Source organism: Passer domesticus, chromosome Z (assembly GCF_036417665.1).
Source record: "Passer domesticus isolate bPasDom1 chromosome Z, bPasDom1.hap1, whole genome shotgun sequence".
NCBI lineage: Eukaryota > Metazoa > Chordata > Aves > Passeriformes > Passeridae > Passer > Passer domesticus.
In genome coordinates this window covers 12,395,002-12,412,293 of record NC_087512.1, presented here as the reverse complement: position 1 = coordinate 12,412,293, position 17,292 = coordinate 12,395,002, and the positions used below count along the sequence as shown (strand labels likewise).

General features: G+C 35.3%; 1 protein-coding gene across 5 annotated transcripts in view; it reads right to left on the bottom strand.

Moving 5' to 3' along the window:
• The window catches only part of WDR70 (WD repeat domain 70), a 127,963-nt gene that overhangs the window by 41,984 nt on the left and 68,687 nt on the right, over nt 1–17,292 (bottom strand). For all 5 annotated transcript variants that reach the window (XM_064405728.1, XM_064405729.1, XM_064405732.1 and 2 more), the window contains exon 10: nt 10,001–10,175. In XM_064405728.1, the coding sequence (XP_064261798.1) occupies nt 10,001–10,175 (175 nt within the window). The remainder of the gene's footprint in view (nt 1–10,000; nt 10,176–17,292) is intronic.

Genomic DNA, 17,292 nt, shown 5'->3' with positions numbered 1-17,292 from the left:
AAAACCAAAATCAAACCACAGAAAACCACCACTCCTTTTTCTGCAACACATAAGGACATACAATTATTGGGTAAAAAACTGTAAAAAAAAGAAGAAAGGGGGGGTGAAGACACATAGTCTACATAGACATATAGTGCAATCCAGTTTGCACGCTGTCTTGTTTTTGTTTGCTGATGCAAACCTCTTACCAACTTGACACTGAAGAATTCATTTTCTGACACAACCACCCTTGGTTAGGAAGGAAGTCAAAACTGAAGTTTGTTTTACACATGCAGACAGACAGCACCACACATTATTGCAGCCCTACCCTGTCCTCCCACCTCAATGCAACAGCCAAGGAACCACACTGACCTCTCTGGAATACAGAAAACATTCCTATGCTTCTGTGAACACCTACCCATAACTTCAACACATCAAATATTGAAATCAAGCAGCCATTTTCACATTTGTGATAAATAACAAGCCAATGGCTTGCAATGCAATGATTTCTGCTGTCTGCTACAGCTGTCTGTCCCTGTTTCTGAAAAATCACTCCGGCTCTTCAAGGCAGTCTTGAATAGATACCAGTCCTCCTGTCACAAGGGCAGGGATGCCCTACCTGTCCTCCTTCTGCTCCTGTGAGCCCTGGTGAAACAGCATATATAAAGCCTCACACAGTGTACTCCGATGGCCTCAGCAGGATGAAGTTTGTTTACAGATCTCAGATTCTTCAGGTGAGACCACAGAACTGCATAATGGTGAGGACAAAGAGCAGGCTAGTGAGCCAGCATGCAGAAAAATGCACCAAATATAAAATAAATTTTTTAGTGCTGATTATGGGTGATTCCTTTGAGCACAAAACTGTCACAAGCCATATCTCAAAGTGATAAATAAACACAGTGCATAGTGAAATAGTAACCATAAAGGACTTTTTTAAAAACTCCACATACTGCTTAATCTAAATGAAAATTACTTATGTTGAAATATCTAAGAATACGTTGTTTAAATTATTGCTTAAAATGATTATACACATTCAGAAAGTCTATTGAACTAGAATGTCATTATAAGTCTCTGGATATTCTTAGACACATTGTGTATGTATTTACACATAATGTGTGAAATACATAGATAGTCATATCCAACTCCAAGTCTAGTTCTCTATCTCATGAGAAATTTAGAACTTGGTTTAAGGAAAGCAGCTGTTTCACGGATGTATCTGATTTCAGTCTGTATAGTATCACTGCAGTCATACATTAAATAAAACACAGCTGGACAATGCTCCACCTATTTCACCACCCTCTCTGCTAATTGTTTAGCACTAACATCTGTTGAAAACAAACTACAGGAATAGGAAGATCATAAAAAAAACTCTTTAAAATAATTTGCACTGGGAGAAGTTTTGTTTACTTATGAAGGAAGCCTCACATATATTCAATCAGATTTTAATTATGAGACATATACCCAGAGTTACAAGAAACCTGCTCACAGAAGCTGTCTTATAAAAAATACAGTATTATTACAAATACTTATAATTAGTTTAGTTCTGTACCTGCTGCCAAGACATGCTTCAGCTGTGCAGTTTATCTTCTCATTGATAATCATGAACACAAAAATAATTTATTTGACTTATAATCTTATTACGAATTCTCTAGAAATGCCATTCAAGTATTTTCAGTTAAAGTTAACAAGACTTACATCCTTTAGGAACGTACAGTCTCTAGTGTGTTATGGCCAATTATTTAAACTGTAACACCACAGAACTGCACCTCTTAATAGATGTAACCACGAATCAATTGTTCTTTCTGTAGAGAAAAGGTTGTTCTTCTTCAAACTTCCTGAGTTAAATGTATGTAACTTAGTGTTACATACAAAAGCTGTGACTCAATATAACTTATCTCCTGCAAACCTGTATGTTTCGTGGCTCAGAAGCTATTTCCTACCTTTCTGAGTTTTGATTCACTAGTTCAAGCTGTAACAGCTTTCCTTTTGTTAAGTATTTTGAAATGTGGTAGTCTTTGGCTTCTCTAACTAAATAATTTTAATGACCAAGAGCTGTACAAAAATGCACTTTTCATTGTTTTTAGGAAATTCACAGCATAATCCTGCTGTTCATCTCCTCACAAGCTTCAAGAAATAGTGACCTACTATGAAGCACAGTAAGACACTTTTGGAAGAAAAACTAGCTTCCTAATATACACAACAAGCACAACAGTCTTTTCATAATTTACAAACCCTATCAAACTCTAGACCACTGAAGTGCTCAGCTTGCTTGAGCAATGCATATACTACAGCATCTAAAAGTCATTTCTCTGATAAGCCAAACCACTCTGGAGCTCACTTCTTTTTAGATCAGAATGTAGTATTTGTATTTTCCACTTTTTGCCTCTGCAATAAAAAGGACTTTCCTCTAAACTAACAAAGCTAGCTCAAGAAGGCTCTTTTTTCTCATTATTTTTATTATTCCATCTTTCTATTTCTGTAACATTATTCATGTTATATTAATATTAATAGCATTACAATATTAATAAAGATAATCACATTGCTGTAATGCCAACTCTTATCAAATTGTAATTTTGAAATTATTTCTGTAAGTTCTACTTTTAGTTTTCCAAATAATAAATCAAAGGGAGATATATAATCCTTGTGGGATAAGCCTTTTTCCTTAACCATACATGAATCCAGAGTGAAATCCTTAAACCTATTTTCACTGGGGTGTGACAGACTTCAAGATTTAGAATTGCCTTTCATCACTGTATTAGATAGTGCAAACATTTAGATAGTTCTTAACTATAAACTGTTTATTACATAAGAGAGAAATGCACTTAGAAATACAGCAGGGCACATTTTATCTCAGCATATGATTGTCAGATTCTTTACTGTGGCTGGCTTCAGGGTACAGATAGTGATGTACTGGCTAACCCAGACGTATACAAAAAGAAGTAATATATGAATCTGTTAATATTTGCTGCTGGCAAGCTTGTGTGTGATTTCCAGTTTCTGGAACAGAGGTCTGGCACATATACATATGGAATGAAAGGGTGGAATATTATGGATATGGAAAACTTACCTTAAGTTTGAAAGGGGAATATAGTATATTTGGATATCCTTCATCTTGTATTTACACAAGAAATTTCCAGATGTAGCCAGACTGCCCTCTTCAAAGCATGAACCATGTTACATACTTGGGGGAAATTGGAAGATTTCCCTGCTGTTTAGCTGTAGTAGTGATATTCAGCAAATTTAAGAACAGTCATTGTAAACTGTTTCTATTAAATATTGACACTTCACTGGAATATTTTAATGCTGAGGAGATATCAATATAAACATTGAATTCTATACATTAAAAAATCATCCAAATAGACAAGTGAATATTCCATGGTGAAAAAAGATGAATAAAGCCTAGCTGGTATGAAAAAAGCGTAACTCTAATGCTGTGATGGACAAGATGACAAAGACACACAAGGTAGAAACTGTACCTAAAAAGGCTTATGTACAGCAAAGCTTTGTAGTGGACAGACAAAAGACATTTCAGGAATCAATTACTGAAAGCCATGTCTTTTGCATGTCAGTGTATGCAAAATTAATCCTGTAAATGTGCAAAGATTCAACAACCTCATCTTCCTAACACATGGGTACAAATCCCCTCAAAGGACCTTCCAATTAATGGGAAAGTATTTACAGCAAGTCTCAGCTCTTACTAAGAGTTTTGCTCACTCCATCTTGGCAGCATCAGCTGTAAAATCCATCATGAACAGCAAAATAAAGTTTGAAAAAAAAATTTCCAAATAAAATCTGCCCTTAAGACTCCCATTCCCAAAAAAAAAAAAAAAAACCAGCAAAAAACAACCACCCACAAAGAAAAAAAAAAAAAAAACCAGGAAGTTTTTCACATAATAATTTTTCATTATCTAAATCTGTATCCTTAGTTGTACAGTATTTTTTCAAAATGGCTTCAGTACTTGAAAAACCTTTTGTCTCTAAAAACTCTACCTTAAAGCTTCCAACAGCATGCCACAAAACTAAAGCTTACAGAAACCCGTTCAAAGCAAACCATCACTAAATATAGAAATGTATTTATCTTACATCTATAAATCATGCAATTATTTGGAAAATACTTTTAACATGACTATTTGTAATTAAAATGTACAGAGCTTAGATCTGTTTAATTTCAAGGCATACTGTGACATTCTGCTATTCTTCCCCTTATATTTTGAGGATAGGGTGGCTTAAGGGCGTGTTGAAAACAAGTTATTAGAACTACCACTTGATCACATTCGGGAATATTTATGCGGGCAGTACATTATTACAGTGTTGAATTTCAATATTGTTGAGAATTTTAAGTTCTGCAAGACCACTCTGAGCTTCAGCTAAGTAATTTAAACTCATCAAAACACATCAATTATTCTAGCAATTTAAATTCAGAGTAAAGTTTTAAAACTAGGAGAAAAGAAAATGATAGCAAAGCAGTAATTCAGCTGTACTGTATCAAATGAACTTCACTTTTGAACTGAAGACCAGATTTAAACCTATGGCTAAGTCTTTTATGAAACAAGAAAGTAAAAAATATAGGTTAATTGCTAACTATAAAAGTATTTCCATGAGCACTGAATCAATTTGCTTAATGAGAATTATGCTGAAAATCACAAAACAGTGTTTTTTTTATGTAGTGCAAATATGTGCACTATATAAAAAACCATACAAAAATTTGTATCCTTCACATACAAATTGTAACTGTGTATGATTTTTAAATCATACAAAAAATTGTATCTTTCAGAAACAATGTTCATATTTGCACTATATAAAAAATAAACCTATTACAGATGTAAAAGACAAACCTATTACAGAGGTATTTGTCCAGACTAATTCTTTACTACTTATAGTGCAGCCAGTAGATAGGTAGAAGCTTATAAAAACTACTCAAAGTTTACCAAATTTAACATAGCTATTAAAAAAACCCAGAGATTTTGATTGTACAAGCTGTTTTCTCAAAGGTATTTTAAAAAATGACCACTTCTCTCACAAACTCTATCTCCCCAAAATCCTTATTAATATCTTTGTATCACAGCTGCAATGATTTACCATGAAATAGGTTATGTGTGAAACTGTGAAACATGATTCAGCCTGTCATACACAGAGAAGTTGTTTATGCAGTTCTGTGCTGAACACACCCAGGAAAAGCTGGAGGAAAAAAATTCATGTAACAGGTAGCCTCATCAGGAGGTCTGAAAGATTAAGAAAGGCTAACTAAGAAGTCTAGCTTTTTTACCCCAAAAAAACCTATTTGTAACTAACGAAAAATGGCTCAATCCAATCCTGCTTATTGTGGAAAATGAGGGGAGATTTTCTGTTCATTGAAGAGATTTGAATTTTAACTCACAATATGCTTCATAAATAATTTCATTTTTTCCCTATCTCTATGAATGAGATAGTCACATTCCTGGACAGGAATATCAGGCACACAAAGGTTTACTGATAGCAAGACACTCTGCATTCTTGATGCTAAAGACTGACTCCATGGATCAGAAATATGTACTACTACCAACAGAGCAAAAAGCTCTGAATGGACAAGTGCAGGCAAGATGAGGAATTTGAACTTACTTGAACTGCAGGTAAACTTAGTGGTTTTACTGCACTGCCCACTGAACCAATAATTTTTCAGGCCCTGTCTTATTTTGACCACTAATGCTCTTCAACTCTCCATATTTGCCAGACACTTTTCCCCCACATCTCAGAACGTTTAAATTGAGAGTGTTCTTATAAGTTGTGTTATATCTGACTATTTCACACTGTTGTTTCCACTATTCATTCGAAGTTTGAAGGAAGTTATTTTTTACATCCTTTGAAGCTGTTATTTTAAGCCAAGCTGACAGTGTTCATAATATTTCAAACAGGCTGACAGATTGCTCTGCTAATGTGCACTGTAAATGCACATGAATGTGAACCTTAAAGAAAAAACACGCACTGACAAAATAACATACGTGAGAAAATAACACAGATTTATGACAAAACAAAAAAAATTCTCTGAGGCAGGTGATTATAATGGATCATGATCCTGCTGAGAAAGTTTGGAAAAAAGCAAGGCAGAGCCGGAATGCATTTGGCTAACTTCAGCATTAGCAAGTTACCAATGTCAGTTTGGAGGAAGAAAAAAAATCTTCCTCCAAAAGTTCCAAAAGTGTTTTTACTCTCACTGCATACAGCTGGGAGATTTGGAATCATACCAAAATAAGAGTGGAAGTAAAAAACTGAATGAAACATTCATGGTGTTCATTACTAGTCAGAAGTGAATTGATCACACACCAAAATCCCTTCCTAGGCACAGCAATATAATTTAAAACAAAACAAAACAAAACAGAACACACACACAAAAAAAAAAAAAAAAAAAAAACAACAACAACCCAACAACAACAAAAAAGCAGATACTGCAATGGTTCAAAAGTGGCTTGGGAAAAAAAAAAAGCAACTAACTGATGAAGATAATTTACAACAAACAGCTACTTTGACTTCAGCAGGAAGGATAAAATATGACATAGAGAACCTGTCTTCCTCTAAATTAAAAATCAAAAATTATTTCAACACACCATTCTAGATCAAGTTCTAAACTATGGAGCAATGTAGAACACAGGTGATGTGTCTGTGGTGTGAAGCAGAAAATAAAAATACCTATACCAGCAGTCAGAAACTATGACTACAGTGGCAAAGAAGATTTGTAGGGTAGCTTTTATCTTGCAAAGTGGTACAGTGATGTCTTCCCACCAACACCACCCAGTTGTGCCTGCTTCTAATGAGTGCTCCTTCTGCTCTTGGAAAGGGCATCATCAGACACTCTTTCCTATTGGGATATTTGTTTCTGCCCTTGGAACTGCTGCTTCATACTTTAATAGGATAGGAGGCAGTGGGCAGGAACTGATGCACCTGAACACGAGGAGGAACTTCTTTACTGCACAGTGCCCAAGCACTAGAACAGCTGCCCAGAGAGGTTGTGGAGTCTCCCCCATTAGAGATACCCAAGAATGATCTGGACACAATCCTGTGCCATGCACTCAGGGATGGTCCTGCTTGGGCAGAGGGGCTGGACCACATGACCCACAGTGGTCTTTCCAACCTGACCCATGCTGTGATTATGTGCTGCATTGATGAGCCTTTTTCCGTGGAAAAGCAGGGACTTTACATTTTCACTAAAGCAAACAGAAACCTCCCCCTCTAGTAGGTCTGTATTTGACAGTAATTTCTACTCAACTCAAAAATAAACACATCTAAAAATCTTCATGGATAACCAGGACAACACGCACTATGGGTGTGTATCTAGTGTGAGCCGTAAGATGTAGATGGACCAACCCTCACGGTTTTCATTTGTGCTGTTACTGTCATATGCAGGAGCAGTGGTTTAGGCACTCAAGACCAGGGTTGAAATATAATTTACTTTCTTGCACAAAGGCAAAATCAAATTCAGACAGTCACAACAGGCCTTCATTGGGTCATCCCTTCATGACAGTACAGTCAAATAAGCAACAGTCTATTTTAAATACCTTCCTGAATCTCTCCTTCCAGCTCCATAAGGACCAAGCACACAGCATAAATAGTGATGACAGAATCATTCTGAACTGATCAAGAATAAGAAAATATGGCAATTATTTTCTGCTTTGAAACACTAGTGAATTTTGTTGCTGACTCAATAGAGCTTTGTCAAGATAAACACAAATGCTCTCAAATTTTGACTTGAAAGCCAGTTGTACTGCAGCACAACAAAATCTGTGTATATATATGTCTCTACACTTGTTTTAAGAGAATCAAATGACATTTGCTGGATGGGAATTACGGCTTTCTTTTCAAAAATCAGAAGTTAACAGTTCTAATATATGTTTCAAGAAGTGTAACCCTCACACCCCAATCCTCCACAGCTTTACCCATTTTCCTGCATCACACACAATCTGTACCCCAAGAACCGCATTAATTTGTAATAACTTAGCATTTTCTTCTTCACCTTTGCAAGCATCTCTGTATTCTGTCAGGACAGTAAGTGCTTTCACCATTCCACTGCAGGAGTCAGTCTCATCCTGTTCTTTCTAACTGTTGTGTTGAACACATGGTCCATTTGAAAATTTTTTTATTATGCCTTCCCCATCCCCAAATACAAGATGAAGGCTTTTTGTAATTGTTTAATCAAGATGCTTTTTGAAACATTTGATTCTAACTATACACAGGGATCTCCAGAGAACACCAGCAGTCATAGGTAAGAATACCACTAAAAAGCCATTTTACCTGCTCCTTTACACAAATATCTTGCACACTTCATAATGAAACCAACAAAAAAAAGACAAAAATTCTTTAGACATTAAAAAGACAAACCCAGGAACACCACGAACTTAACTTCCACTACAAAATCACTTTAGTCTTGCCTTGCTATACAGGGGTCACCCATTGGAAATTGCACGAGATGCACAGGATATATCTTTAAATTACTCATAATCACCTTAAACTGCACTCAATCAGCATTGCAATATGTCATCTTACAGACACAGGAAAGTTCAAAAGGAAAAGCACATGAAAAAGCAGACTACCAAGAGTACTATTGTTAAAACTACACCAGAAAGCTTAATATTTCAATACTGTATATGTTAAAATAAACAACATACACAGGTGATGAAAGCCAGTCTCTGAAAAATTTATTATTCTGTTAGAACAAGTTTACACTTAGGATGAATTCTCAAGCTTCATGCCATTAGGAAGTTTTACTAGGTTTATAGTGGAAATAAAAACAGAAATAAAAATAGATTACAATCCCAAAATACAGGCTGTACTTTAAGTATGATCCACAGGCTTTCTTTTCCTTTTAAATCTATATATTTCTTCCTGCCTCCAGCAATCAGATCTTTTTGAATCTTTGTAAAAAGCTACCCAGATTGTCTGTTTTCCTTTTTAAAATAAAATATTTTGAAATATGAAGTTGAACAGACTAATGTAATATGCACTAGTTCAGTTTTACTTCCACAAAGCCATCCTACTGAAGTTATACAGCTTTCAGAGATTTATCACACCAGTTTCACAATCCTGTTTTTCCTGCCTCATTTACTCCGTATTCTAATTCTAGCTTTAAAAAAAATTGACCCTATTTCCATTTTCTCCTCCAATGCATGCCACTGGTACTTATCCCACTGAATCTTTTTCGCATAAGATGGGCATAAAGAGAGGATATGGATGATTTACTAGGATGATTATTTTTCAAAGCAGTAAAGCTTAGCCTGGTGAATTTGCACTTGACATTGCATAATTAAACTCTTGGAAATGGACATACTACACAAAGCAACAGTGAGCACTGACTACTCTAAGCTTCAAATTATAAAGTAGTAGCAGGAATTACACTTGTCAGTTCAAGTCATAACTACTGGAAATTTATTGTTTAGTTCAATATGAACAGAAATATTTCCTAATTTTGATAAGTTTGAAACTGTTTCCATTCTGACTCTTTCTGACCACAATGCATTTACATAAATGGTTCAAATTTTGCCTCCATGTTAATTTTTACACATTAGGCAATATAACAACATTTACCATTTAATGTGCAGCATTGGCCACATCCTCACTCACATGGATACTATTCTTCTCTACTTATTACATGGATTAACAACTGATTTCAGTATCAAGTTTTAAGAGTTACTCCTCAATATATTCAATAAATCAAATAAATTATATAACAACAAAAAAGTACAGCTTTTCTTACAAGCATTCTATCTTAAGTGAATAATAATCTAGATACAGATATGTGGTCAATTTAAAAAAAAAAAAAAATTTCAACACAGATTGTCAAGAGTTTTCCCAAACTTTGAACTTAGTAGCAGCACATTTAATGATCAGTAGAAAGGCAGAAGAAATATTAAATCACACCTACGAGCTATTTGGGACAGAGGGAAGAGGAGAGGAGGGGAAATAAATAAAAGTATAAAAGTGACAAAATTTATTTTATCTGTTTCAACATTCACACTCGAAATAATAGAAGCATATATTGTTATCAAATACTTACACTCATATTCCTGTCCCAGATCTGGATAGAGCCATCTTGACAGCCAGCTGCAATAAATTTCCCATCTCTGCTGTATGTGCAAGTTGTAGGAATCACTCGTTTACCTTGAACTGATCGCGGCTTAAATACGCTTTTGTGCTTTTTTTCATTGTTAACATCCCAAGTCCTCACAGTTCTGAAAAAAACAGTTTAAATTAACAGTTGTTTTAAATAATGTTAATATATAAAAAATAATTCTTCTTGTAATAAAAACAAACACCTTTTCCAGCACAGATGTCATATAATATTGTTCAAAGTAAGCTGTAATGGCAAAATAGCCAAATTTAAATAAGAAACATGATGTACAATAAAATGCATCTGAAGTTAAAAAATAATTAAAAACAATCAAAGAAAACAAACAAAAAAAATTAAAAAAAAAAAACAAAACACTTTTTACCAAAACTCTCATGTAAGTACATCAACGACATAGAATTTGGAAGATAACAAGAATTTAATACATGGGTACTACATCATCTCCGCTGCTACTGGAAGTCAGGAAAAGGAAAGTATTCAGTCCTCTACAAAGAATGAATAGTTCAGGAAATAGGTATGAATGCTTATACAAATTCATAATTCAACAGATTTCTTAACTATTCGGACATCACAACAACTGAATATTCTGCTTTCAACTGGGTGATTATTCTTCACACTTTACTTCTAAAAGGCATTGTAATCATTAATTGTAATATTATTGTAATTCTCTTCCACTAATCCTGAAGGTGTGAAGAGCTCTGTTATAAAAATTTTCTTCAAATATTTTAGAAAGACTAATTTATTGTTTTTTTCAGGTTGAGTTTTTCCCACATTAACAAAAAAAAATACATCCTTTTTCTTTTTAATGGAAAAGGAGCATCTGCCTGGATCCTCACTGTTCCTTAGATACAGAAAAACATCCAAATAAGAGAGAACTAAAACACTAGATACAGGTGGACCCTTTAAACTGTCTTAGACACAAATGTTTTCTGTCCATTTAATATGTTGAGGTCTTTCCATATAAAAATTCAAAACTCTTCTGGCATCTAATGCAGAGAAGAGTTTCAGAATTTGGCAAAGGAAGGAAGATCATTCATTTAGAAAGAAAAAGTCTCAAGGTTCTCAAGACAACCTCATTTGTTTAGACTATACAAACACTGCCTATGATCCAAAAGCACATAATTCACTGGTGTCTAGCAAGGCAAATACAACTTTAACAGAGGCTGCCATTTCTCCAGAATGAGGCAAGATACCACAGCACAACATTAGGAACTTCCATCAGAGCTACAGGACCAGACAGGCCACAGAGCTGACATATACATAATTCTAGAGTAAAACTGACAAGAAAATGAGCTGGAAATACCTCAGAGAGGTTATAATCAACTGCATGTTTAATGACAGTAATGAGAAATCAGTAACTGTAAGTTAGAATGAATAAGAAGAATTAATGTTCAGTTTTCCATAATAAAGTCAAGGTTAGTTTCATTTTTAAAAGTCTGCAAATCTCTTATGTGTAAGGCATCACTTCACTGCTGTATTTGGAGCTCTAGCGCACGACATTTAAGTGTTCTGACGATTAGTTTGGATTTGAGGTTTTGGCAGGTTTGTTGTTTGATGGTTTTAACTATTTTTATTTTCAATGATGCACTATATTGCAATTATGATTAGGTTTATTGTAAGATCTTCAGACATTGCTTACATTCTCAATAATTATATGATTCTGACATTCCCTTTTTCATCTCCTTGTGTGGTCAATAGCCATCTCAGTCTTTCTGCCTTTCATTCACACTTCCTCCCACTGTGATACTTGCTCAAAACTTGAGTCTTTTTCCGTTCCCCGTCCTTCATAATACTCAATCCCTCCAAAATCTTATTTGACTGTTCTGCACCTTCAGCTTCTCTTCTTCCTTCAGTGGTGACCATCTCCAACTGAACAGCTCTGTCCTCTCCCACACTTCAAGTTCCCAAGGACTCCCTTGGCACACTCCTTCTCAGGTGGTGCACCTGGTAACACAGTTACGTGCAGGGAACTTCAGAGCCCTTTAATTTCAGATGCCTCACAGCATCTCAGATGTAATTCTAGAAATAATCTCTTGAGAATCCTTTACCATTCTAATTCTTTATTTCTGCTGGCATGGAATGCCTTTTTTAAACCCTGCAGTTTCTTTTTAGGGCTCAATGCCCTGTCAAAACCTCAAAAATTTGCTACACTAAGAGCATATTCAAACCCTTTTATCATTTTACCTTTCCACTGTAAAGGAAAAAGAATATTGTATTCTTATTGTATATTCTTATTCCTTATAAAACACATTAAAAGAAGTATGAGCCCTAAATCAGCTGTAATATCAGCAGGTCAGTTGAAAAATCCAAGTTCTCTGAACTGCTGCTTCCACTGCAGACAGTTGGCCGTATTCCTACACATGAGTCACATGCCCTGTCAAAAATGCCCACAATAGCCTACAATATATAATATTCCCTCAATGTCCCCACACTGAGCATGTGTTTGCTGTTGCCTTGCTGCTACTGGATCTAATGAAAAAAAAATTATACTAAAGTAAGCATCTTGTAAGAAACCACCTATATATTATTTGTAACCACAGTTACGAATTTGTCAATCACTCCCAGAGAGCCTTAATTCTTCAGCTAAGACTAAACTCTCTGATGTCTTATTTCACATAAGATCTTTTAAGTATTTTTATTCTTTATGGAAATACTTCCTATTTTAAAATGGACACATTACAGCAAACACATCTTATAATACTATTTGCAAATAGTATTATGGTTTCTGACTGAATCACCACCAACTAAAACACCAGCAGTCATTTGTAAACTAAGTATGTGTTTTATATTTTCCTTCAGATCAGTGAGAGACTAGAAGCAGGGATCACTGAAGGACCTTGGGGACATACCTTCTCTGGAAAGAAAGGATGCTTAGGCTGGACATTGGGAAGAATTTCTTCACAGGAAGGGTTATTAGACACTGGAATGGGCTGCCCAGGGAGGTGGTAGAGTCACATCCTTGGAAGGGTTTTAGGAAAGACTACACATGGCACTGAGTGCCATGGTCTAGTTGACCATGGTGGGTCACAGGCTAGAATGAACCCCAGAGACCTTTTCCAAACTAATGATTCTTTGGCTGTATATGCCCAGGTGTAAGCACTCCCAGCACAGAGAGCCAAACGTGTCCTGGGCTGCATCCAGAGCCCCGCTGGCAGCAGGGCAGGGAGGGGATTCTGCCCCTCTGCTCTGCTCTGCTGACACCCACCTCGACCACTGCATGCAGCATAAAAAGGACATGGACCTGTCGAAGCAAGTTCAGAGGAGGCAACAAAGAGGATCACAAGGCTGGAGCACAACTCCTGTGAGTACAGGATGAGAGTTGGGTTTGCTCAGACAGCAAAAAAGAAGGCTCTGGGTCAACCAAAAGCAACTGCAAGTACTAAAAAGGAGCTTGTGAAAAAGATGGAAAGTGATTTTTACACAAACAGATTGTGACAGCAAAAGGGGCAACGGTTTAAACTAAAGGAGGAGATATTTAGGATCAATATTAGGAAGTAATCCTTTATTGTGACAATGTGAGGCTCTGACACAGGTTGCTCAGAGAAGTTGTGGATGTCACATGCCTAGAAATCTTCAACACCTGGTTGGACAAGGATCTAAGCCATCTGGTCTAGTGAGGGGCATCCCTAACCTTGGCTGGTAGAGGGGGCACTTTGGAATTATATGGCCCCTGAAGTTTCTTCCAACCCAGCCCTTTCTGTGGTACTGTGATTAACATCTAACTCTACCCATTCTAGCCAAAAGGAAAGGAGATAAAAAGGGAAAGAGGCACAAAAACCCAAATAATTTACCTTCAGGTAATATTGTCTTTAAATTGGCAATTACGGCAAAAATATCTGGACTGCTTCCAAATATTCTCTCCCCTTCTGACCCTCAATCAGCATACCACATTACAGTCAACTCAGGGTACATTATGTAATTAGGACTCTGGGGTTATTTTCTGAAATATTTTGTACCATTTATGATTTCCTCTTCCTCAGACATAATGTAAAAATAAATGAGATTACATTACAGAAGTTCTATTGTCACATCCTAAGTTCTCTGAGCTTAATCTGTTGTTTGTGTTGAAATGAGTAAAAAATTTTACCCCTGAATTAATCAGATAATTTCCAGGGCACTCATTTCGTTCAAAAAAACCCCTCTTCTTAAGAGTATCTCCTCAGAAGTAAAAAAGTGGCAGATGAAACAATAACACTGGATTATGCTCTATGTTGCACCACTTAGCAGAAGTATAACATTAATATTTATCTGTTAATAGGGAGAACCAAGATATTTTTGAACTCCAGTGAAAACAAAAGAAAAGCATTTCCTGAATGAGTCTTTTCCACCTGAAAACAAACTGTTTAACAAAAGTTTGTTCTTTAGTAAAAACTAGACAGAGGCATTTTTAAAAATATATACTTCTAACATATACTGCTGTTTGCTCATTACATCAAGTTTTAATATATTCATCCTAACAACATTTATGATCTCTCTTTAATAAATTCCTTTTCAATTCAAATATCCCTGAAGAAGGCTTCACATACACATGTTTAAATTTAACTTCTTAAATGATGGATTCCACATCTGCAAAACAGATTTTGCAGAAGTGATTTTGTAAAGTTCTTATTTGCCAAGAGCAATTCAAAGCAACTTAGAAAAGGAGGGGAATGTTCTTTTGGAAAGGTAATGTGGGTATTTTCGTGACCACTGAGAAGTTAAATGACACACCATAAACAACTAATTTAATTACTGAGGTTCAAGGGGAGGTTTTGGCAAGATTTTTTTCCCAGAAAATATTCTTTTTCCCCTTTTTTCTCATGATTTTATTACCAAGTTAAAATTTCTAATAAAATTAATTATTGGCAATGCTGCTGCATTACACAAATTATTATAGTTATGTAGCTGCATTTCCCAGACTGCAAGAAAATTTCTCTGTCATGAGTCAGCTAGACACTGCCCTAATATAATCTGTTGAAATTCAAGAAATGAACCAATGTTAACTTCAAAAGCCAGACCTGCCAAATTCCACCAAGCTTTTTTGCCTGTCCCACCTCCTCTGTTTCTACTGGACTGGAAAACTTTATTACAAAATGTTGAATGTTATTGGCATAATATGTTAAGTCTAATCTGAATACTGAAGTCTACTCTTACCACTTGAAATACAAAAGCAAAGAGCACATTATTGTTAAAATGTATTGTTAAAAGTACAGAACAGGCTTAATGTTGTACATCTAATAACCTAATTATAGTGTTCACCTATGTGAACACTATGTGAACACAGTATTAAAGTCCCTACCTATGTAATGTAAGGTGGCAAAACTTAACATACTTCAAAATCATCATACAAATACGGTGGCAATGGAATTGTTCATGCCAGTACAAGACGACACCAAGTCATCAATGATAGAAAACACATTTTTAAAGTGTTAAATTAAGACCCTTTATAACAAAACAAGCAACAGATCTTACAGTAAGGGTTTCTTAAAATCTCTTTAATCACATAAAACAAACATATGTACACAGGAATGAAATTAAGGAACTTACTAATACAGTGGAAAATTGTCTAAAGCAGAATATGTAAAGAAATAGCTCCAAAGTTCTGTTAAGATGTACTGCATGCATATGGAGGTGCATCATTTGTCAGCAAGAAAACTTTCATTACTGTGTTCTTTTTGCTCTTTCAGCAGAAGTAAGTTATAGTCTTTTTCTGCTGAGCACATGGGACCCAAGGAAGGTTGAGTCACCAGCCAGACAATGAAAAAATTTGTACACATAAATGGGTGGAGAAATCCAGAGAACCTTTACATACTTGTTTGGCAAAAAAAACTTCTAAATAAGATACCTACTTCCAGCACTTGAGCTGAATTAAAATAATTTGAACCAAAATACAAGAAAAGTCACATCCAACATATGTAAAATCATAATTACAGAAGGAACTGCCAAAAATATGTAGACAACTTAGTAATTTATAACAACTCTACTTTTCTGTCACTTAAATAAACACAAAATGTAAAAAGTTGTAGAGAAACATTTAACAGAGTTAAAAAAAAAAGTATGTGATATACAGCAAATGATCTAAGCAATTATGAAACCATATTTTTCTATCTTTTTAAATTAAACTGGTAGCCATTTTTGACAGGAGAAATTACCATCATTTGTATGTACAAAGTACATCATTTGTATGCACAAGAGCAGCTGAATCCTAATTACAGGGATGGAGTATTAAAACCTAGTAACAATGAACGGGAACTGCTCCCATTCTCCAGTGTGAAGGAACTAAAAAACAATGAACTCAAAATTAAAATGACACATAAGCATGTCTGAGAGAGCATGGAGAGTAGGTGTTCTGAATTATTAACCAAAAATCCTGCTGGTGGCCAATACTGGCAACATTTGAGGAAAATTAAATTAGAAAAGGAGACAGAAGAACTGGAGTACTATTAGCTCAGCTAAGAAATCAGAAGTAATGGAGTGCTGTGCAGCATGTTCACGGGAGGAAAACGGCAGCAGCAAATACTAGTGAGTTATGACATGCAATTGCTTCTGACTGAGAACACAGTCATTCCGACACAGAGGGTGACCCACCAATATGTCTGTGTGACCCTTTAGAGTTCATACTATAAAGACACAGTAGAATAACTATTAACAGAACCTCTTACTTATGGCATAGAGAGTCTGTTTTTAATGAAATCAAAGATCACAAGCTTCCTAGACAGAATAATTTTTGCTTTTTCCGAGATTAAATCACTGGGTCAGATTAAAAACACAAAAAGGCACTCTTAAGGCTAAAAATTCAAGAGTAGAAACAAATTCACTAGAAACAAGTAAATAACATAACACAAGTCTTTGACTTTTTTTTTAATCATCAGACCCTGCATATAAAATGGTATCATATTTGCATATGGTTTACTTATCTATTTCAGCTGTTCCCTTCTACATACCTCTCCAAAGTGATGGAAAATATATCCTTTGGAATTTTGCCCTTTTTTTTTTTTAAGCTCTTCATTCAAAACCTGAGGATTCCCTCAAACTATCTACAGATCAGTTCATCAAAATGACCAATTCCAAAATTCGATCACCCTCAAAGATTACAGCAGACATATTTTGCATATCATACTGGCAAAAAGAAGGAGTGACAAAACACTACATAATAAAAACAAAATTCTAAATTTTACATATTACCATTTCTTAACTATCTCCAGCAGCTATTAAGTCAAAGCTCAAGAAAGAGCATCAAG